Genomic DNA, 24,629 nt, shown 5'->3' with positions numbered 1-24,629 from the left:
AAAAATAGCAAATATATATCTCCTGAAATTTGAAAACGATATTGAAATGAAATAACACCTCGGCAGCTCATCTTATCTGAGTTTTCATGGTTGATCATGATATGTTACCAATCATTCAATGAATATATCAGGCTTAAAATAAAAAAATCATGGACGACACACAAGCGAGAGTACTCAAAAACAGCAGATAATGTAAACTACATGACACTTGTTTATCATATAGGAGATTATTAATGTTATGTTCGTATAATATACAATAGAAAGTACACGACTACAATATTAAGAGTTGCCTCCCTTTATTTGAAATAAGAATTGTCATTTGATACGTTGAGAATAAACACCTGTACTACACGTTATAATAACTATCGATAGTGTTTATTTCTCACACGTTCCTCATTGAGTATCATCCGGTAGTACATTCATAACATTAACATTACTGTATTCAGTAAGATGTTAGATATTGTATTTTTAAATTCCGACCGCATGTTAAATAGTTGTCAAGGTCATTATCAAGAAGGACATGATAATGACAGGCTAGATTGAAATCTAAACATAAATGTCCCGATATTTAAATACCAGTAGTTTTTTTATACACGCCTAATGTAAAGAGAAATCTGCCCGAGTGTGTATATACTGTATGGTTGCATTACAAGGAAGTCCAATGTTTATATAGCTATTGAACCCATTATTTCGGAACCCGTACGTGTAGCTATAATAGAGTACACCTTGTCAAACATATATTTGAAATAGCAATATTGAACCTTACACAATGTTAACTTTACTTCCTGGTTAAGTAGGAGTCGCCATGAAACTCAGAATGACGACGAGAATGATTTTCTTAAGAAGAGATGTGATCCTGATCATTCTCATGGTATTAAATACTGTCGTATCTGAAAGTAAGTACTTAAAATACGAACTAAAACTAGTAATTACAAAATGACGTACAGGTAGATCGTTGATACTACAAAATATGTGGTAAATTAGATTACTTCCTGATTTGAGGTCAGTATTGAGCAATTCAATAGGTTAATAGTTTGTTCGTACATTTATCATATAAGTATATACACAATAAAGACTGTTTCGATATTTGGGGGTATATCTATCATATAATACATTTAAATACATACCAAGGTATTATATTTGTTTACTTTACATAAATACTTAAAGAATGACACAAAAAAGGACCTATATACTGCACGTCTTTGTTTATATTGATTGACACTTTAAACCCTTGTACTATGAATCTAAATAAGCAATTAACTATATACATGCATACGGATATCACTTGTTATAAAAACATATCTAAACACTAATGCTTCATATTTCCAATGTATTTCTGAAGATTTTCTATATTTAGATTAGGATATTACTATTCATATCTCGTCTTAAGTATATCATATTTTCCTCACACCATGTAACACAACACAACACGTGTACTAGTATATAATTTAATCATATTCGCGCTGTGTTAAATAATTATCTGCTATCCCAATTTCCTTCACCCCCCCCCCCCCCCCCCTCCCTTCTTCTTCCGAATGTCTCCCTTGACAATGCCTCACTTTTGGCCTTTGGTTGAGCGTTCGCCCCTGTGAACCCTGCTTTGGGTTCTGTCCCCTGGCCGAGACATACCAGAGTCTTTAAAATGGTAGTTGCTATTCCTGCTTAGCGCTCAGCATATTAGGAGTGGGACGACTCGTTGTAAGTATAATGTGACTGGGTGGGGTGTGCTGCTGGGTGTCTTCGGCAGTATGCTCCAGTGAGGTAGCACTATAAATCGGCAAAAGTCCCGGCCTACCTCAAGGAGACTTCACACAAACATACCACAGCCTCCCAAAACACACATACGCACTCACCACACGAATACATGTCGCAAGCACGGGAGACCGTCCTTAAATTACCTTAGTTGTTAATAGAACGTTAAGCAAAATAAACCAAACCAAACCAAACCACCCCCCCCCCCCCCCCCCCTCTCTCTCTCTCTCTCCTCCCATAATATCTCTTTTCCGCATACAGGACAGCCCTCCATGCTGCCCATTCCATTTTCTCCCCCAAATGTATTCCCTGAGCTCATTCGGTCACACCCATTGTGCCTATAAATATAAAGGTGTGTATGCCACTTTTAATTTTCGAGGTTTTTAATTTTGTTTCTAAGTTGATGAAATGCAATAAAAAGAACATTGAATGGTTAAATATAACATATTTCACTCGTTCGGCAGACTATTTCGATATTTTTCACTCGTACTTCGCACTCGTGAAAATATCTATATTCTGTCATACTCGTGAAATATATGTTATATTTAACGGGAAACCATTCAATATCCTCTATATATTATTTTTGGTTTCCTTTTCCTCACTTAAGACGAGTGAATTCGCATATAATATATGCCATCACTTTGTCGTTTTACTTGGTTTTACAGTGAAACATGCCTGCATCTTATATGTATCAGGGGCGTTCGATTGGAAATCTTTCTCTCGGGAGATATCATTTGATGAGTGTTTCATATCCAATGAATCTGGTGTTGACCGTTATCACATATGATGCTGAAGACGATTACCCTAATCACATGAAAAACACAAGCAAATGCTACTTTTCTTATGCCCCCCCCCCCCCCCCCCCCCCCCCCCCCCCCCCCCCTTAAAATAATCACCGGCCATTTATCGTTACTGTAGTGAAATGCCATTGATATATATCATTTTAAGTGTAACAGTACTGAACAGCAAAGTGAAGTGATGTATAGATTGGCATATTTTTACACTCCGTATTTTGTATCTAGTTCATACCTGAAAATTTAATTACATTTATAAATAGCGAGGTTGATTAATTGGTAAATTGTTTCCATTTGTTATGTACATTTAAACGATTTTCTCATCTTATACATAGAATGAACGATAAAACAAATCAATTGTAAATCACGTTTCGAATCGTTCTGTGATATATCGTATCTATGTAAAGTAACACTATCTCATAAATATTATTTGTGCAGGTAATGTCGCCGTATCAAAGTCAGCTAACCAGAGTAGCGATTACAACAATAAGTGGATAGCTGGTAAGGCTGTGGATAACTGTTTGAACACAGACGTAAGATATGGCTGCTGTATACATACCAAAGACATAGGTCACGACACGGTCTGGTGGCGTGTTGATCTGGGAGAGCTGGTGACCGTTAATAGGATCAAAATATATTACAGAGGTGAGTCTATTGCAACAATTGAAATTTATTTTGATGTTAAGCTTTAATGCAATGTAACTTGTTTCAATGTGTGTAAACCTTATGAGCACATTCACGAAAACATATGTCATCACCAATATACAGATAGATAAAAAGCATTAGAAAGCATATAGAAAGCATTAGTACCCTATAAATACGGTGTTTAAATGTCCCAGTTGATTGAATACTCAAGATCTTGTTACAATTATCACCATTATCACGATCGCCGTGATAAATGTCGACTACTAATAGAGACGTAAACCACACAGGTTTTCGACAAATGCAGGTTGATGAAATCCTTTTGGAAATTTTATGATCGACATCATTCGGGAAAATTATATTATGCTATGTGATATGACGCAAAACGTTTCTGAAACCTGTTGGTTCCGTCGTCAGGTCTTTAACTCTCATTTGAGATTTGTCGAGTGTTGTCGATGAAGCAGTAAACGCTTACTCTTTCGCGTTTATATTTTACCCTTGTTCATTTGTTTTTTGTTGAAAAATAGTGTTTTATGTTTAGGTTTGATATTCGAGACACTCGGATATCATCGATGAAATAGCGACCAGCAATGAATTATTCAACCGAGCAGCTGTAGAATTTGATGACCCCCATAACTTAATGAGGTCCAAAATTTGTTACTGTGTTATGGTATGAATATGAACTAAATTTAGGAGTGCAAAAGATATCTTTTACTTTTTTTTTCAAAAATGGTTTATCATGACATGTGAAAATTTCCTTGACTATTGACAATTGTCCTCTGAATACGGAAAGATCCTGACCAGTTGATTTTATGGTGTAAATATGCAGTGAATCTGTCCCAAGATTCAAGAGATATATAAAAGGTATCCATGTTGAATGATGTTGAAAATTTAAGAAAAAATATTAGATATAAAATCTTGAGGTTACCTTTTAGTAGGGTTTATGTCTTAGGAGTTTGAATATTGATATTGCAATGTTAATATTTAATCATCTTCCAAAATATTGTAAAATATCTTTTTACAGTTACGTTTATGCATTTAGGAAAATCAGCAGTAAGTTTGAGCTGGAATATTAAGAAACGTTTCACTTATTCAATGTTTAATTCAATTTAATTTCTAACATTCTAAATACAAAAAATCAACTTCATCCAGTTGTTTTGTATACTTTCGAAATACTGTTGTTTATATATATAAATATTAAGATGTAAATTTCATCTCAAAATTTGCAGCAGCCATTACTTATGATCACATAGACTACATTCTTTATATCCTGAATCATTCAATACGAAAAAAGTTTCATAGTTTTTATTGTAAATAATCATAAACAATAAAATTGGTAGCATGTATATCGTTTTCTTGCATAGGTATACATATCTAGAGTGTACAATAACCTAAAATTATCCACAGTTCTAAATTACACTTTTTTTTCTATTTTAAGAGGATAAGAGTATTACAGATGTAGTTGATGTTTTACTTGTCTATCCAGGTGGATATCAGCGGAGATTTGCCGGATACCAGCTCTTTGTATCCAATACCACCAACACGACAACAGATGGCGTCCTCTGTTACGAGGACGAGAGTAGCAAAGAAGCAGATGTACAGCTGAAGGTAACACACCAGTGCCCGTATGTAGGTCAGTATGTGACTGTGTACAACTCTAGAGGCAACCCAAAACGACCCGATTGGTATAGTAATAACGCTATTCTGGAGTTATGTGAGGTACAAGTGTTTGGTAAGTATGATTCTATGAAATTTTCTTGAATGTGTTTTTGTAAACGACACTCTCACTAATACTAAACATATTCATAATTGTCATTACTGAAGGCATATTTCAGATATCACCTTGGCATTTTTTCCCCTTTTTTGCAAATCTATCTATTTTATAATGTTAGTTTTATGTAGTCAATTTTTCTTTAATCCCTTGGTCAATTTCGGTTGTTGCTACACCTAAAAGTCGATTTCATCCCTTCCTCCGTTTGCCCTATGCCCTTTGCTTGCCGAAGTGTGCATCTTGTATGGAATTCACAGGATACCTTCCTCGCCTTTGAGTTATAAATACAGTTGAACTTAAGATGTTAGGTTGCTATAAATTAAGGAAGAGCGTCCTCTGTCCAATTACAAGAAATATAGCCCTTGTAAGTTTTGTATATGTTTGGCAATGGATCGTTTGAAGACATTTTCTGGCTTGAAATCAAAATAATATAAATATACGTTGTTGTTTTTGTTTGTTTCTTTGTTTTGATTTATTATTATTTTTTGTTTTTGTTTATTTTTTTCGCTTTTCGATAGGATGTGCACTAGGGAGATACGGTGACGGTGACTGTAACAGTGACTGTTCAGGAAGCGTGTTATGGTGGTAACTGTAACTCAACAACAGGTGCTTGCTTCTGTAAGTTATTATTATGTACTAATTTAATTACAATATTTACAAGAAAAAAAAAAGCCAATCATCAAATCGTCGCCCAAAAAAATAAGGTACGATAGAATAGAATCACACAACACGGATATTTTTTCTCGCTCAATTTACAATCACTCTTTGCCATCTAATATAACAACTGAACCATTTTAGATTACCATTGTTGATGCCATCAATGTGGAGTTTATGAAACAATAACGCGCGACTCATTTTATCAAAGACATTCGATAAAGATATACAGACAGCCTGTGAATCAATCTCATTCTCGAAAACGTCTGATACAATATCCGTCTTTCTTTTTCCATTGCAATTTAGAAAGTGACCGGTAGAGGCTATTGTAACATCTTATATTTAATCCCTTTACAGCATCGACTCTGTAATAACGTGATTTTTCATTTGCTCACCTCGTCTCCAAATTCTTAAAACTAATTGATACAAATTCCTTTGAAATGCTTTCGTTGATATTTCCCTAATACTGGAATCAGACTATCATTAGGATATAGAGTATTTACAAGATATCGCCATTCTAACTTATGGTTGAAAACTTGTCGTCTCGTCTGAGACCCTCATGCCACAAGAAGGGTTGCATAACATCCCCAAACCGATTGGTCTCGTGTGACGACGAGCTTGCAATATCGGTCAATGCGGCTTCCGTACATGTGCAACTGCTTTTCCGCAGCAACAATAGCGCATATTCATATATCAGTTGATCCAAAACAAGTACGTGATTGGTCACTGCGGTCATATCTCGGACCACAACTTAATGCGTGGAGACCTTCCACACGGACGGATGGAATGGCTGAACGCATATTCCGCTGATCGCTTCTCAGTGCAGCGTTAGGGAAGTATGGACATAATTTCGCGGGTTTTTGGTTTTTGTTTTTATTTTATTAATTTTTTGTTTTTGCTTTTTGTTTCATTGCGATAAATACTGTTAGACTATCAAACATTTGTTTTTGATAAATGTTTATCCAATTTATAAGGAAGAGTAACGATCGTATGGTTATCCATTTTGGTTTATTACCAATTAATCTTTTTCACTTTTATAGATTGTATTCCTCAGAAATACGGCACTACATGTGATCAGGACTGTTCTAGAAATTGCCTTGGCAGTATGTGTGAGCAAGTAAATGGAAACTGTTCAGGTGAGCAATATCTATTGCAAACACGAGCAAAAGGCGCGGAAGCTCACACAGATATACACCATAGTCGATCAAATTTAAGGCCGTCAGTGGGTTCATGAACTTTTATCTCTTGCAAAATTATTTTGTTTTAAATATGGTCAAGATTCAAATGCTGTTCTGGACATATTTCATCATTGTAGAACCCATTTCATTACTTCGTTTTACCTTTTTAATTCTTGATATTTATTTTGTTATATCACCAATTTCCCTTGATCGCCGATCACCATGGACAGTTCTGATGGTGCAATAGTCCTCCGTTTGTTTATAAACAATGGTTATGGTTTTCCTTTTTCACAGATTGCATTCCTCAGAAGTATGGCGTTAAATGTGAGCATAACTGTTCTACTAATTGCCAGGGTAGTCTGTGTGAGAAAGACAGCGGGAATTGTCACGGTGAGCAACAGTTTCTAAACGTCTTAATCTCAAATAACGAATATTTCTGCATGATTCGATGAAGCAATTTTACGTCTTCTAACTAAGAACCATTATAACAGTTTTCTTTACACTCCATCCAGATTGCTGGTCCGTCATATAGCTACTAATAGTGAGATGACATTAGATATAAAACTTTATAAAAACACGTTAAGGATAAAAACATAACTTCTGTTTTATTTTCAAGGGAAAATATCAAATATTGAAAAGTGGTGCATCTCAAATTGCGTTGCTGGAATGTAGGGTAGAAGAATAGGGACTGTTGAACATGTGTTATTATAAGTATAGTGTTATTTTGGATGAATATGACCATCTATTAAGTATATCAATATATTTTTTTTCAGATTGCATTCCTCAAACGTACGGCGCTAGATGCGAACATAATTGCTTTGCAAATTGCAAGAACAGATTATGTGATAAAGACAACGGAAGCTGTCACGGTGAGCAACAGTTTCTATATGTAACTTCTTTTTAAATTAAAATAAAGACTATTTCTATATAAAATCCTGATAATTTTAAGTTTACATTGTCAACATCATATTTTTTCTAAAACTTTTGATGTCCGTCAGAATAAAGCTCTTAATACAATCTCTTTTAAAGAAATAATATGAAAATATAATTGAGGCTAATTATATGTAAGATTTATATTTCACATTTTAAGAACACGATAATGACTGAGTTTTATTTTCATTGGTTGTATGTATTTGACTTTCAATACACATAACAGTGTACAAAATTCGATATCTAGTATTGCGCTTTATACATGTTCCTATATCTGAATTAGCTGTTTTATCTATTCTTGTTAATACTTAGATGATAATAAGATATCGTTTCATTTGTCAAGAAGTTAAAATTATGGATATTTATTGTAAGCATTCACAAAAAGTAGCCTTTTTTGTAAAACTTTAATGAGCTGGAGAAAACAGTTTATTTTCTTTACAATTTCAACAAGTTGATAAAAATGAATTCAACTTGCAAAGCTTCGTATTCAGACATTGATGGGAAGTATTTTTACTACTTAACGTCTTATTAACTCTATACGATGATTTGAGATTACTAAGAGTTCCATATAAAGAAAACGGATGGTTTCCCATGAAATAAAGATACAAATATAACACTGCAATGTACATTGTATATCGCGATAGTGAAACGAAATACATGCGTTCATTTGGAACTGGCGGATTTCAATGCAGTGAATAGAAAATGCCGTTCTGATTGGTTAAAAACAACAGTTATATCATCATCTTATTAAGCTGATAATTTCGTATAAATCACGTAAAAATTTAGCGGGTAATGAATTATTCTTAAACGCTCAGAACGCATTCCTGGATGGTAAGGTAAAGCTTGTGATCATGATTGTCCTTGCCATGGTAATGAATCGTGGTGTGCAAATGCCACATAATACTGTGTGTCGAACACAGTTGAAAACCTAGTTATGGCATAGAGCAAGGGTACGTAATTTCGCACAGTACGTAAATTCGCACACCTGACGATTTTTTGCGTTTTTCCTCTAAGCGGTCGAGGACTGTGCTTTTTTGTTTATATGTTGACTAATGCCAACCTTTAGTGGAACTTTTGCCATTTTAAGTACATCTTTTCAGATAAAGTTCGTTTTGAAAACAAATTTTAATTGATACGACTCTCTTCCGATAAAATTGATACCGAATGATTAAATATTTTATTTAAAATAATCCCAGTTGTTGATTGGCATGTGAATTTGCAAATATTTAGGGAAAATATTATTTGATCAGATTATAAACAAAACTGAATACAAATCCACTTAAGTATAACTTATAGCAGCGCTGACCTGTAGACACCCCGTCATTTTCACCGCCTTGTTTACATTACCTCCGTAGGGAGCGGTCATTATTTAAAGCTAAAATGGCGGTAAATTAACACTTTCTAATTTCACATTATTTTGTTTTTTAAAAAAATTTTAATCATGGCATTGGGCTTAATCTTAGTTTAGGATGTTGTTTGTCTACAAGATGACTGGAAACTATTTTTACCAACAAAATTAAATAAGTTAGATGGGTGTGCGACATTACGTTCCCGATCGTCTTCAAACCCAGCAATAAACACAAGTTAACAACAGCTCCCATGCGCAGTGATACGTGTGCGCATATCAGGTTGCACACTTGTATGTTACGAAGCATTTGTACATCTAACAATGTGAGGTATTCTTTCTTGATTTGAAATTGATTTGATGGAAATGTATTTAAATACATACCGAAAGTGTGCGAAATTACGTACCCCCACTCTATATGATGTGACTGTCTTCGAAAACTGAAATATATGCCTGAACGATTGAATGCTTTGAAGGTGACATTACATAATAGTATCTCAATCTAATTAAAATCTAGATGGTCATTATCACTACGTTACATGAACATCTAACAACATCCCATAATGGGTCACGTTCTGGTGACCTCTGAGATGTGTGTATTTCACTTTCAGGGCGAATTGGCATTTTGTCGATATCATCGATACAAGACTTTTCGTCACAGCATGCATCTGAAGCAAACCATTTCGGCACAGTATATAGCTATATACTTTACGGGACGAAATGACTTGAAACAAATTGACAGATTATACAAGCTATGCACTTTAGTCATGCTAATTCGGACATATAGAATTCACTTCCAAGATTCTGGAAGTAGTCATTTGATTGGCTAATCCAAAAGGTCACCCTGACGTGACCCCTTACGGGATGTTGTTAGATGTTCATGTAACCAGAGACCTATATACTAGGGATTCGCAACAACCGCTTTTCTCGCATAGTCACAACGTTAACCTCACCTATTGTTCTCATAACCGGAGGTATATTTAGCACGAGATCTAGCGAGACCAAGCGCTGCGGCTGCGCAATAGGTGGATATCGGAGTTGTTTATATTAGTGACATGTGCCGTGCCAAGAGATAGCGACGACTGTCTGTGCACATGTGTCACCGCGTTTGGCCGAGATAACTTCACACTGGCGATAGTTATACCTATGCACTGTAATGTATATCGGCAGATGTGAACAACGATATTTAAGTAGTGTCTAACCGAAAAAAGCACCATTTTCCGTTAAAGATTCATATAGAAACATATGGAAAATGTCGTCCGATTTTTTGCCATTAGACGATGATCTAAATTTAGATGTATAGAGAAATATACTGACGACGATTCTTATATTTTCGATAGTGATACTGACTTCAGTCAGTGCTTCCCTAATTATACCGGACTCTTACAAGGGGAAATATAATCACCTAGCTGTGTTATTTTCTTTGTATCTAAATACACTTTATTAATGACAACTGTCCAAGTATTGAATTACAGATGCTTGATCTTTTCTTGCTAATGTATACCGACGACATGGCTTTTTTTGCTAACTGCCCAGAAGATTTACAAATTATGTTGGATTCTTTATATGCATATACCATAAAATGGAATCTGGAGGTCAATGTTGATATAACTAAAATCATGGTGTTTAGAAATTGTGGACAAATAAGAAATAATGAGCCATGGAAATATAATAATGAATAATAATGACAATATAGAAATTGTTGACAGTTTTAAATACTTGGGTATGCTGTTCAACTACAATGGGAAGTTTTACAAAACACAAAAACATTTTGCAGAACAAGGCAGAAAAGCTTTATTTTCTCTGACAACTTCTCTTAGAAATCATTGCTTGAATGTAGAAACTTATAGTTCTATTTTTGATTCGTATGTAAATAGTATTTTACGGCAGTTTTACAGTACAGTATGAAAACCACCATTAAAACTATGCCTTTTATCTTTTTTTGGAGATATTTCTTGTTTATTAGACAAATGCTATAGCAAAAGTCTTAAGTAAAATGAAAAAAAACCCACTGTCATGTTTGATGATTGATAATATTTTATTATTTAGTATTGAAAACTTTGATAGTGCTTAGGTCATGTACCAATGGTAGATCTTTTCTTCTTTGGCTTTCTGAAAAAAAAATCAAGTTTAATAAGTATTGATACATTATGGTATAGAATTTAAGTTTAATTAGGGAATGAGGACACACCTGAGGGATTTTTGTCTTCCAGAGTACAGGTTATTATTTAGATTGTATACTGCACAGCATGCCTTTAGTGAACTCTAGTATTTTGGGGAGATGGACATCGCCAGCCTCAGGACAGGTGTTGACAATGAGACACACCTGTTGATTCATGTATATCTCAAAGGTAATAAAAGTGTGGTCAATGTCCCTATGGTTTGGATGGAGTGGGGGAGCCCAGGTGATCACCATGACAATATTTTTTTTCTGTAGACCCAGAAGTACAGGTACATACAGGTATATAATCTACATATATTCTGAATGGACCCCCCTTTGAGTTTATTAGGAGATGCCCCATGACCAGGTGTTAATGTTTTTATCAAAGGTGAGATGTGATCAATGCCCCAAAGGTTAGGTTGGGGGGGGGGGGGGGGGGGGGGGGGGGGGGGTGGTATATATATCGGTCATAATGGGGAAAAAAATATATATAGCCTTTTGATTTTATTAATTTCCCACACAATACAATAAAATATATACCGCAGTATTTAATGTTTTGCTATGTGCAAAAGATACCATAGCTATTACATTCCAACACGCTCATTCCTCGATCAAACCCTGCAGTTCTGTATCAAATATCTGTTTTGAAACACTAAATAATTTACAAAAAGTATAATATTTAATTTAATTTACATTAGACTGATTTATGCTTTTTTCAATTAGTTTCAATTAGTGCATTTCTTTCAATAATGGCTTTATTATTCATGAGATCAATGTTAACAGAAGTCATGACTATACTATATAAAATTCTACAGATTATAGCTATCAAATCACTAATCTAATTATAAATATGATATTAAAGACAATGAATTACACAACAAATTTGACTAAACGCGATAGAGTAACTATCGAGCAACAATTATTTGAAAACCATTTTGAAATTGGTCAATAAATAAAAAAGGAGTTAATTATATAAACTGAAACCATGTAGCACTGTCCTTAACACCAGCCATTCACAGTATAACCATAATTTGTTTTGTTTACTAATTTTCACTGGGCAATAACTTAATATTCACAATGAATTACACAACAAATTTGATTAAACGCGATACAGTAACTATCGAGCAACAAATATTTGAAAACCATTTTGAAATTGGTCAATAAATAAAAAAGGAGTTAATTATATAAACTGAAACCATGTAGCACTGTCCTTAACACCAGCCATCCACAGTATAATCATAATTTGTTTTGTTTACTTATTTTCACTGGGCAATAACTAAATATTCACAATGAATTACACAACAAATTTGATTAAACGCGATACAGTAACTATCGAGCAACAAATATTTGAAAACCATTTTGAAATTGGTCAATAAATAAAAAAGGAGTTAATTATATAAACTGAAATCATGTAGCACTGTCCTTAACACCAGCCATTCACAGTATAACCATAATTTGTTTTGTTTACTTATTTTCACTGGGCAATAACTAAATATTCACAATGAATTACACAACAAATTTGATTAAACGCGATACAGTAACTATCGAGCAACACTTATTTGAAAACCATTTTGAAATTGGTCAATAAATAAAAAAGGAGTTAATTATATAAACTGAAACCATGTAGCACTGTCCTTAACACCAGCCATCCACAGTATAATCATAATTTGTTTTGTTTACTTATTTTCACTGGGCAATAACTAAATATTCACAATGAATTACACAACAAATTTGATTAAACGCGATACAGTAACTATCGAGCAACAAATATTTGAAAACCATTTTGAAATTGGTCAATAAATAAAAAAGGAGTTAATTATATAAACTGAAATCATGTAGCACTGTCCTTAACACCAGCCATTCACAGTATAACCATAATTTGTTTTGTTTACTTATTTTCACTGGGCAATAACTAAATATTCACAATGAATTACACAACAAATTTGATTAAACGCGATACAGTAACTATCGAGCAACACTTATTTGAAAACCATTTTGAAATTGGTCAATAAATAAAAAAGGAGTTAATTATATAAACTGAAACCATGTAGCACTGTCCTTAACACCAGCCATCCACAGTATAATCATAATTTGTTTTGTTTACTTATTTTCACTGGGCAATAACTAAATATTCACAATGAATTACACAACAAATTTGATTAAACGCGATACAGTAACTATCGAGCAACAAATATTTGAAAACCATTTTGAAATTGGTCAATAAATAAAAAAGGAGTTAATTATATAAACTGAAATCATGTAGCACTGTCCTTAACACCAGCCATTCACAGTATAACCATAATTTGTTTTGTTTACTTATTTTCACTGGGCAATAACTAAATATTCACAATGAATTACACAACAAATTTGATTAAACGCGATACAGTAACTATCGAGCAACACTTATTTGAAAACCATTTTGAAATTGGTCAATAAATAAAAAAGGAGTTAATTATATAAACTGAAACCATGTAGCACTGTCCTTAACACCAGCCATTCACAGTATAACCATAATTTGTTTTGTTAACTTATTTTCACTGGGCAATAACTAAATATTCACAATGAATTACACAACAAATTTGACTAAACGCGATACAGTAACTATCGAGCAACAATTATTTGAAAACCATTTTGAAATTGGTCAATAAATAAAAAAGGAGTTTAACAAGTAAACTAAAACCATGTAGCATCGTCTTTAACACCAGACATAAGCTAACCAGCGTGGTAATCGCCGTGAAAAGAACCGTCACATGTGCAGTCTTCCGAACATAAAGTACGACGGAATACGTTTGAAACACCAGTTTACATAAAAATAATTGCACTTACGTTTGATTCCCGTGATTTGTTATCGGACAATAGTCTTCTATGAGCTGTCATAAAGCTGACCGTGTTTCAGGCGTACCTTCAATATGGCGTCTAAACAGTAGGAGCAGCAATGCACTATGGGATAAATTACCCGAACTTCCGCTCGGCGGTGACGTTTGGTAAGCCAAAGAGCTTGTTGCGAATCCCTAGTATATAGGTCTCTGATGTAACGTAGTGATAATGACCATCTAGATTTTAATTAGATTGAATAGTATATCAACATCGAGTTTATCAAATTATTATAACGAAGAGATATTTGTCTTGGAATATTATCAAGATCTATTTTAAAATGAATTATGCATTTAAATGTAGGATGTGTTGGAGGATTTTACGGTACAAGCTGTTCGATGAAATGCAATACCAGTTGTGCTGAGTGTCATCAGCAGAGCGGGGAATGCACGGGTAAGTTTATATATACCATTGTTAGCTGTAAAATAATAACATGATTATTATGCGGGAATTTTATAAACTTTAAGTATGATAATAGGTTGATCCCTTTTGCATAATTTTATACGGAAGCCCCCTTCTGACTACTTAACACCTTTTGAAATTCAAAATTTAATCTTGTTTTCTTTGACTTTCAAAAGAATGTACGCCGGGTTTATACGGAATGGACTGCACCAAGACATGCGGCCTTTGTACTAGCTGTATAAAGGACACTGGTGTCTGTGTGACCGAATGTGATCCAGGTTACCAAGGGGATTTCTGTAATACAAGTAATTTGATGTATTTATTTATCTACTTTTTACCTTTGCGTTTCTAAACAATTTGCAAAAAGGCTAACAAGCACCCGACAAAATAGGTAAATGAAAGTGAATTACGTGAAAGATAATGTAAATTTAGCAAATGGATCATTGTCAATATGTAGGAATCTAAAGCTTACCAATGGTCCAATACTTGTATGCTGGGGAATGGCTGCATAAAATCATACCATTTCGCAAAAGAAATGTTTCAGGTTCTATGAATTGTTTTTGAAGCTAGAAATCATCTTGATTCTCTCATGATATATCTTTTTAACAGCACGATCCCAAATTTTTGAAAACACTCCAGTTGACGCAGGGCCAATTGTAGGAGCTGTTGTAGGGATGATTTTTGTCGCTGTCATCGCTATTGTTATTGTCATCCTCATCAGAAGGTAGTGTATTACAGTGTTTATTAAGAAATTGCATGAAGACAGAATAATACGAACTCTTTTCCAATGTCCAACAAGTGTCCGTGGTTGTACATCAAAATCTATAAAAATGTTTTTTAAGAAAACATATTTTATGCTAGCTCAGATTTTGAATTTACTCCTGTTGTGTTTGCAAGTAGATAATTTGTCAATTTAGACAGGAATTGATGAAGAAAAATACTTTATTACATTTTTACAAGTAAAATATCAAAAATTGTTCATTCTTTAAAAGTGATGAAATACAAATATTAAGCCCCACTCGTGAAATATATTTGGCATTACTTAAGATGGTATTAGATATTCTCTATGTATCAAAATTGTTCTCACATATTTATGATATTTCATTTTCCGTTTATAGACGTAGAATAAATGCCAGTAAACAGGAATCCTTTACTGATATTGGTCGTTCCAATGTACACGTGAACATGTACAGCGAACCACTAGAAACAGAAAATCAGCCTGGCAAATCTGATGCGGCGGAGAAAAACACTCTCAGTAATACAGCAGGTGATATATGTTAACTAGAAAAAATTCTTAAACAGAAACAAAAATGTTGAAGGAAATTTAAATGTTGCCCAAGCCTCAGAATCACGATGTTACGTTACAAATTCGCAAACTAGAAATATCTGCGGCCAATAACTATACACCAAGTCGATATCCATGAAATGAGTTGATTCGATAACACTGTGTGAATAAGCTAGATTGCACAGTGATGATTCATGTTAGGAATATGGGTTTTCTGTCGTTTAGTATATATTACCACAAAACAAGATATTCACGTTGAATTTCAAAGTTACACAGCAAAACACTTGGAGGGTATTGATAAGAAATATAAAGAAATCTATTTCTGTATTCAAAAGATAATTTACTACTCTGTGTCGATATGCGTCATCTTTAATTCCATATCGTCATCGGAATAATGTACTCATACATGTATATTTGTGATGTACAGGTCAAGATGGGACACCCGTGGACTCTGCCCATGTATATGTAAACGCTCAGCAGGTAGCCGGAAAGTCCGGATCTCCTAATAGCGTCTACTATAATTCCGGTCCTGTTGGATTTCCCGTCTCCAGTCTCAAATCTCTTGTTCAAACAAAACTGCAAAACAAGGCAAAGGCTTTCGAAAACGAATATAAGGTACAGATTATTTAATACTAACTTATCTTGTTCGTAACAAGCATTTTTGGTAGCTATTTTTTTTTTTTTTTTTTGCTGTCAGCCCATAACTTTAAAAAAAAAGAAGATTCTAACGTCGCTTTTATTGGCTGATACAGCGGTATTATAATTGCTAAGAGAAAAGAGACATCAATCAAAGTATTGTGTATAGTTAATTAATCTATAACGATAAACCTGAACACATTTTATGTTATGGAGATACAAGACAAAAAAACCAAGAATGTTCTTCGACTCAAGGTTTATCAAGGGTAAAATGTGTGTGTTATCGTTCCATTATCTAAAATTTATTCATTCTTAGATAATGTACATACATATCAACAAATTACATATAAAATACATTTAAATGTATAGAATTGTAACGTTGGCATCTAAGCTGATGCAAATATAAATATGATGAATAATATAAGAAATCCTGGATCAACTAGTGAACGCTTATAACAGTTGTACATTTCAATATGAATCGAGAGTAAGACAGGGAAGCGCCGAATTGAATTTAATTGCGTTATCTAGTTTAATGTGAAGGGCCTGAAGATTGTTAACACATGACTTGTAAACTTGTTCTTTCGAAGCATTTCTATAAAGCCGATATGTAACTTTTGTATGTATATCAGATTGAATTAGAAAGTCGATTTCAAAAGCAATCTACGTTTTTAATATTTTTTTTAAATAATGATAATGATGCTTTAAATAGAAAAAAACTTACACACGTTCTTATATCTGATGTTACAGTCTATACCGTCAGGAGATTTACACGAACATAAAGTTGGAATGTTAGAACAAAACAAGCCAAAGAACAGATTTAAAACCACGTTTCCCTGTAAGTATATTTTCTTTTTATTTATTAATCATATCAAATTTAGAGTAATATTATTCCTATCGGTACGTAATGATAGCAAACTCTTTGTGAATACGTCAGCTGAAAAAAAAACAGTTTAAGTCTCTTTCTTCCGATATTCTAAAAGAATTTTCATAATTCAAAGTTCATAAATCTGATTAAGATATTTTCCTGATCATTTGTCAAGGGTCAAAAGTCATAGGTGAACACTTCTAAAAAATAGCTGCTGACAAGAAATCGCATTCATCAGTTTATAACATTTACACAATAGCATCTAAGCTTTTGGTAATAGCGGTTGAAGTTATTTGATCAAAGGTCGCACTTTGATACTTGTACTTTTAGAAATGTATCGGGATATTGGTGTTGACATGGGTACCGATTCCTGCAGCGTTTTGATGACAGCAGCGGCAATAATACATAGGATCATATTAATAACAAAAATCCTGTCTACAATTTTTCTTAAAAAAATATTATTGTATATTGGAAATCAATATGTTCTCTTTTACAGATGATCATTCACGTGTGATTCTTGATAAAGTTGGGAAAGATCCACACTCCGATTACATCAACGCCAACTACATCGACGTAAGTGTGGTTTATGCGTTATTATCAACTATATAAAGATGAAGAATTTTGAGAAGAGAGTGAAACTATGAAGTATAAGATACTGTAATGATATGCAATCTAGACCACATGACGGTTTTGTCTGTTTCTTCCGAAAACTCAGTGGTCAAGACTGGCAAATACGAGCGAAACTCAACAATCGCATTCACTTGTCAAACTTTTGGAATCCATTTCTATAGAATTTTTCTCTCGAATTGTCGTTTTAAGTAATTTCACATTATATCCATCGCTTTTTACAGAGTGTTACAAAACCTGCGGAGTACGTTGCAACACAAGGTAAACAATTAAACAAATACTTAATTACATTATATAGTTACACAAAGAAATAATACATGGCCATTAAAAATAGTAAATTTATTCAGAAATGTACGTGTTTAAGCAAAGAAAATATATACAGCTATGCTCTCTGATAATTGAACTTTCCCTCCCGGAGAAATCACCTAAATCTTCTTCCAAATCCGTTCGAAAATAGACCTCATGATCGAAGACGGTTTTTGTCCCTGGAAGACAGCTCCATTATAAAACTAGAAGCTTTAAAATAACAGTCCTCGGTTAACAGTTAATATGTAACTGTATCTCATTCTTGATATTAATGTTCTATTTTTCAGGACCAAGGCCTGGCACTGTTAACGATTTCTGGCGGATGATTTGGCAACTGACGACCGGCAAAATTGTTATGTTGACAAATCTGATTGAAGGCGGAAGAGTATGTCGCTATTCAATATCTACATTCAATTTTTTCAATTTTTAAACACGGGGGGTTACTATATGAGATTCTATGTATCAAATTGTTGGCATTACTTAAGATGGTATTAGATATTCTCTATGTATCAAAATTGTTCTCACATATTTATGATATTTCATTTTCCGTTTATAGACGTAGAATAAATGCCAGTAAACAGGAATCCTTTACTGATATTGGTCGTTCCAATGTACACGTGAACATGTACAGCGAACCACTAGAAACAGAAAATCAGCCTGGCAAATCTGATGCGGCGGAGAAAAACACTCTCAGTAATACAGCAGGTGATATATGTTAACTAGAAAAATTCTTAAACAGAAACAAAAATGTTGAAGGAAATTTAAATGTTGCCCAAGCCTCAGAATCACGATGTTACGTTACAAATTCGCAAACTAGAAATATCTGCGGCCAATAACTATACACCAAGTCGATATCCATGAAATGAGTTGATTCGATAACACTGTGTGAATAAGCTAGATTGCACAGTGATGATTCATGTTAGGAATATGGGTTTTCTGTCGTTTAGTATATATTACCACAAAACAAGATATTCACGTTGAATTTCAAAGTTACACAGCAAAACACTTGGAGGGTATTGATAAGAAATATAAAGAAATCTATTTCTGTATTCAAAAGATAATTTACTACTCTGTGTCGATATGCGTCATCTTTAATTCCATATCGTCATCGGAATAATGTACTCATACATGTATATTTGTGATGTACAGGTCAAGATGGGACACCCGTGGACTCTGCCCATGTATATGTAAACGCTCAGCAGGTAGCCGGAAAGTCCGGATCTCCTAATAGCGTCTACTATAATTCCGGTCCTGTTGGATTTCCCGTCTCCAGTCCTCAAATCTCTTGTTCAAACAAAACTGCAAAACAAGGCAAAGGCTTTCGAAAACGAATATAAGGTACAGATTATTTAATACTAACTTATCTTGTTCGTAACAAGCATTTTTGGTAGCTATTTTTTTTTTTTTTTTTGCTGTCAGCCCTTAACTTTAAAAAAAAAGAAGATTCTAACGTCGCTTTTATTGGCTGATACAGCGGTATATATAATTGCTAAGAGAAAAGAGACATCAATCAAAGTATTGTGTATAGTTAATTAATCTATAACGATAAACCTGAACACATTTTATGTTATGGAGATACAAGACAAAAAAACCAAGAATGTTCTTCGACTCAAGGTTTATCAAGGGTAAAATGTGTGTGTTATCGTTCCATAGTCTAAAATTTATTCATTCTGAGATAATTTACATACACTGTACATGTCAACAAATTACATACAAAATACATTTAAATGTAAAGCAGTGTAACGTTGGCATCTAAGCTAATGAAAATATAAATATAAAACATAATATAAGAAATCCTGAATCAACTACTTATAACAGTTGTACATTTCAAAATGAATCGAGAGTAAGACAGGGAAGCGCCGAATTGAATTTAATTGCGTTATCTAGTTTAATGTGAAGGGCCTGAAGATTGTTAACACATGACTTGTAAACTTGTTCTTTCGAAGCATTTCTATAAAGCCGATATGTAACTTTTGTATGTATATCAGATTGAATTAGAAGTCGATTTCAAAAGCAATCTACGTTTTTAATATTTTTTTTAAATAATGATAATGATGCTTTAAATAGAAAAAAACTTACACACGTTCTTATATCTGATGTTACAGTCTATACCGTCAGGAGATTTACACGAACATAAAGTTGGAATGTTAGAACAAAACAAGCCAAAGAACAGATTTAAAACCACGTTTCCCTGTAAGTATATTTTCTTTTTATTTATTAATCATATCAAATTTAGAGTAAATATTATTCCTATCGGTACGTAATGATAGCAAACTCTTTGTGAATACGTCAGCTGAAAAAAAAAACAGTTTAAGTCTCTTTCTTCCGATATTCTAAAAGAATTTTCATAATTCAAAGTTCATAAATCTGATTAAGATATTTTCCTGATCATTTGTCAAGGGTCAAAAGTCATAGGTGAACACTTCTAAAAAATAGCTGCTGACAAGAAATCGCATTCATCAGTTTATAACATTTACACAATAGCATCTAAGCTTTTGGTAATAGCGGTTGAAGTTATTTGATCAAAGGTCGCACTTTGATACTTGTACTTTTAGAAATGTATCGGGATATTGGTGTTGACATGGGTACCGATTCCTGCAGCGTTTTGATGACAGCAGCGGCAATAATACATAGGATCATATTAATAACAAAAATCCTGTCTACAATTTTTCTTAAAAAAATATTATTGTATATTGGAAATCAATATGTTCTCTTTTACAGATGATCATTCACGTGTGATTCTTGATAAAGTTGGGAAAGATCCACACTCCGATTACATCAACGCCAACTACATCGACGTAAGTGTGGTTTATGCGTTATTATCAACTATATAAAGATGAAGAATTTTGAGAAGAGAGTGAAACTATGAAGTATAAGATACTGTAATGATATGCAATCTAGACCACATGACGGTTTTGTCTGTTTCTTCCGAAAACTCAGTGGTCAAGACTGGCAAATACGAGCGAAACTCAACAATCGCATTCACTTGTCAAACTTTTTGGAATCCATTTCTATAGAATTTTTCTCTCGAATTGTCGTTTTAAGTAATTTCACATTATATCCATCGCTTTTTACAGAGTGTTACAAAACCTGCGGAGTACGTTGCAACACAAGGTAAACTTGTAAACAATTAAAAAGCATAATTAATTACATTATATAGTGACACAAAGAAATAATACATGGCCATTAAAAATAGTAAATTTATTCAGAAATGTAGGTGTTTAAGTAAAGCAAATATATACAAATATGCTCTATGATAATTGAACTTTCCCTCTCGGAGAAATCACCTAAATCTTCGTCCAAATCCGTTCAAAAATAGACCTAAAAATCGAAGACGGTTTTTTCTTTGGAGGACAGCTATATTATAAAACTAGAAGCTTTAAAATATCGGTCCTCGGTTAACAGTTAATATGTAACTTTATCTCTTTCTTGATATCAATGTTCTATTTTTCAGGACCAAGGCCTGGCACTGTTAATGATTTCTGGCGGATGATTTGGCAACTGACGACCGGCAAAATTGTTATGTTGACAAATCTGATTGAAGGCGGACGAGTATGTCGCTCTTCAATATCTACATTCAGATGTTATTCAAAATTTGTATAACAGTGTTCGGGTATCACCTTTCTTACACGACAGCACAATACCTGTGCTCGACTTTAACATTGGTTTGTTGATCGCATTTAAATCTTCAGCGATCAATAATTTTTGTATCACCTTACTTGTTTATCGACATGTTCACTTCATTAGTATACATTACTGGAATGTAACGTATTTAAAAGTTTAAATGGATGGTTTGTCTGTTTGGGTGAGAACATCTGAAGAATGTGGGCTCTCTCATAGAAGTGAAGATGCAGTATGTAGGTCTACTCCCCCCTGGCGTTAAGCATTTTGCTGTGTAAAACACAGGTGTATTCTATACATATACAAACTAAACTTGTTGCTTTATATCAGGCAAAGTGCGACAAATATTGGCCGGATGAAGGAGAACCTTTGATTACGCCACACTTCAGCATCATCCTGGATAGGGAAAGGTCGTATGCCTTCTACGTCATCCGGGACCTTACAGTTACAGAAAAGAAGGTATGAAACAGTCTAAAATAACAACAATTGGAAAATCACAACCATTTTTATGTTTCCAAAATAAAACGGACCTATATCATTTCGAATTACTTTTTTTCATGTATGATTTGATTTAACGAAGAAGAATTTTTTTTAAGTTCGAGACGAATTGCATAAAATCTCGTATGACGTGAAAATATGTTTAAGATACTTTTCGCCGCAGAAAATTGAAACAAACAAAACTATTTGTGGATAAATACACAGGATTACACATCAATACAAAGTTCTGTTTTATTAACTGTTTATTCAGACGAAGTCAGTACGTCAGATACATCAGTTCCACTATACCACGTGGCCCGACCACGGGACTCCAGACCCAAACGAACTCGTTGTCTTCCACCGCCGTGTGATGAACTACAGTACTGTCCTCACAGGGAAAATGGTTGTTCATTGCAGGTATGGTCAAGCGATTTTTTTTCAATTATCTTCACCCGTCATATTAAAGAATTTCTCGTTTATTCCATCAATCATGTCCGCTGCTTTAAGAGGTATTTTGACGTTATCCTTTTTACAGTCATGAAGAAATGCTTTTACTTTTTATTGTGTGTTAACGATATAGTATCCTCTTTTTCCAATTTTATTTCTTCCGACTTTAATGAATTAATTGATTCATAAATTATTTTTTGGCAGTGCTGGTATAGGCAGAACGGGGACATTCCTTGCCTTGGACGCTCTCTTGGAATATGGGAAGGAGTGTGGTAGCATTGACGTAATGCAATACATAAAAACCATGCGGAAGGATAGGATCAATATGGTTCAAACTGTTGTAAGTTACATGGTTTCCATAAAAATAGATAATTATTTAAGTCATATAATGTTTTATTTCAAAATGTTTTGTTATGTCTGCCGGTGCCCCATTAATTAAGAAACTGTAATAATTGTAGTTCCAGAAATGTCAGGGTTAGCTTTCTTTTCCATTTGAAGTATGTTTTCTGTGTTTATCACCCAAATTTGAAAAGAATGCACTTGCGGTCTAGATAGCCACATCTTGACAATTTGAACAAAGTTAGGGTCTCGGAACTCCAGACAAATCAATGAGGAATGTACACATCTGACTGCATAATGAGATAAAACATTATCTATTAAGGTCGATGATGTCGACCACAAAAAAACATGGCCAGGGTCATACGTATCTCATGTAAATGGAAGCAGGTGTGTTACTATATAGGAATGGATAATTAACTGCCGGAAAATTGAAATCACTATGCTTATTAGAGAGTTTTGTTTTAAGCTGTTCTTGTCATAACTATTCAAAATAATACCAAAGGCATACTTCAACGCAACGAGGAACTAAACTTGAGTGCATAAACGCGGGAACACATCTTTAGTTTAATATAAAATCTATAACATTTATACATTTTATATATTATCACAATTAGGGTGACAATCATAAGACATCAAATGCTAGTATTGTTTAGACATTCATTTATCCAGGAACAATACATAGCTATACACCAGCTCCTTATCGAAGCCTTCGATATGCCAGACACCCTGATTCCAAGAATGAAGTACCACAAGACACTTACTGCTCTCTGTAATGGCGGCCCCACGAACCAAACAAAGCTCAGGAAGGAATACCAGGTAACATCTTATTTTCCACAAACGTATAAGTTTGATTCCAATTCGATATCAATAAAACACCAAGAGATTTGCAAAAAAAGCAATTTATCTGAATAATTGCTTACTGTTAGATAATTAACCTAAAATTAAAAATATGTTTCGAGTTTCATCCTCTCGAAATACTGTAAAAGTTAATATATTAACGTTAATATTATTTTAGCACTTTTCACATTCCGCTAAATTAATGTGGTGCTAATTGAACTGTATGTACAATGTTTTCTATGGCAAGCACTATTACTGCGCTAATTCATCATTGCGCGAATGAATACCCTAAACTAGGAACGCTTACAGAGATTGTTAGTGATACTTGTCCGATAGAATGAAAAACACATTTTAGAATATTTTGCGGAAGTGAAACGATCTTTTTCCCCTCAATACCGCATCATGCGTATTTCCTGATTACTAACATAATTATATTGGTGGTATTAATATTTTAGCGTTTTATCATTAAACAAAGCACTAATCTTTCTAAAAAGCTCAATTTTGATTGAGCTGAAATTCGGTTACACTTTCCCCAGATAATTTGATGGTCCTACTTTAACAGTTCTTATCCGAGCCTTTATGTCTATCGACGACAATGAGCATATAATCGGATGTTTTCTAGGATAATAATAATTTATCTTTTTTAACATTACATTTTGTAAACGTATTGACAAGTACGTATCACA

The 24,629-nt window shown here is 33.8% G+C and overlaps 1 protein-coding gene across 1 annotated transcript; it reads left to right on the top strand.

Moving 5' to 3' along the window:
- Nucleotides 1–817: 817 nt before the first annotated feature.
- Nucleotides 818–24,488, top strand: LOC117318791 (receptor-type tyrosine-protein phosphatase T-like). The gene is made up of 18 exons (XM_033873746.1): nt 818–896; nt 2,985–3,191; nt 4,675–4,920; nt 6,654–6,749; nt 7,086–7,181; nt 14,680–14,808; nt 15,113–15,227; nt 15,622–15,770; nt 16,216–16,403; nt 17,172–17,259; nt 17,786–17,862; nt 18,141–18,177; nt 18,510–18,607; nt 22,174–22,302; nt 22,592–22,737; nt 22,972–23,107; nt 23,776–23,922; nt 24,480–24,488. Exons 1-18 carry the CDS (start codon nt 818–820, stop codon nt 24,486–24,488), a joined length of 2,172 nt encoding a protein of 723 aa, XP_033729637.1.
- Nucleotides 24,489–24,629: the final 141 nt, after the last annotated feature.

The sequence above is a fragment of the Pecten maximus genome, unplaced genomic scaffold (genome assembly GCF_902652985.1).
Source record: "Pecten maximus unplaced genomic scaffold, xPecMax1.1, whole genome shotgun sequence".
NCBI lineage: Eukaryota > Metazoa > Mollusca > Bivalvia > Pectinida > Pectinidae > Pecten > Pecten maximus.
The sequence above is the reverse complement of the archived record's forward strand: the minus strand, read 5'-3'. Positions and strand labels throughout refer to the sequence as shown.

Coding starts and splice junctions, on each gene's coding strand:
- LOC117318791 (XM_033873746.1), top strand. CDS start 818: ATGACGACGAGAATGATTTTCTTAAGAAGAGATGTGATCCTGATCATT. Junction 15,228..15,621: donor ATTGTCATCCTCATCAGAAG/GTAGTGTATTAC, acceptor TTCCGTTTATAG/ACGTAGAATAAATGCCAGTA. Junction 18,608..22,173: donor ATCTGATTGAAGGCGGAAGA/GTATGTCGCTAT, acceptor GCTTTATATCAG/GCAAAGTGCGACAAATATTG.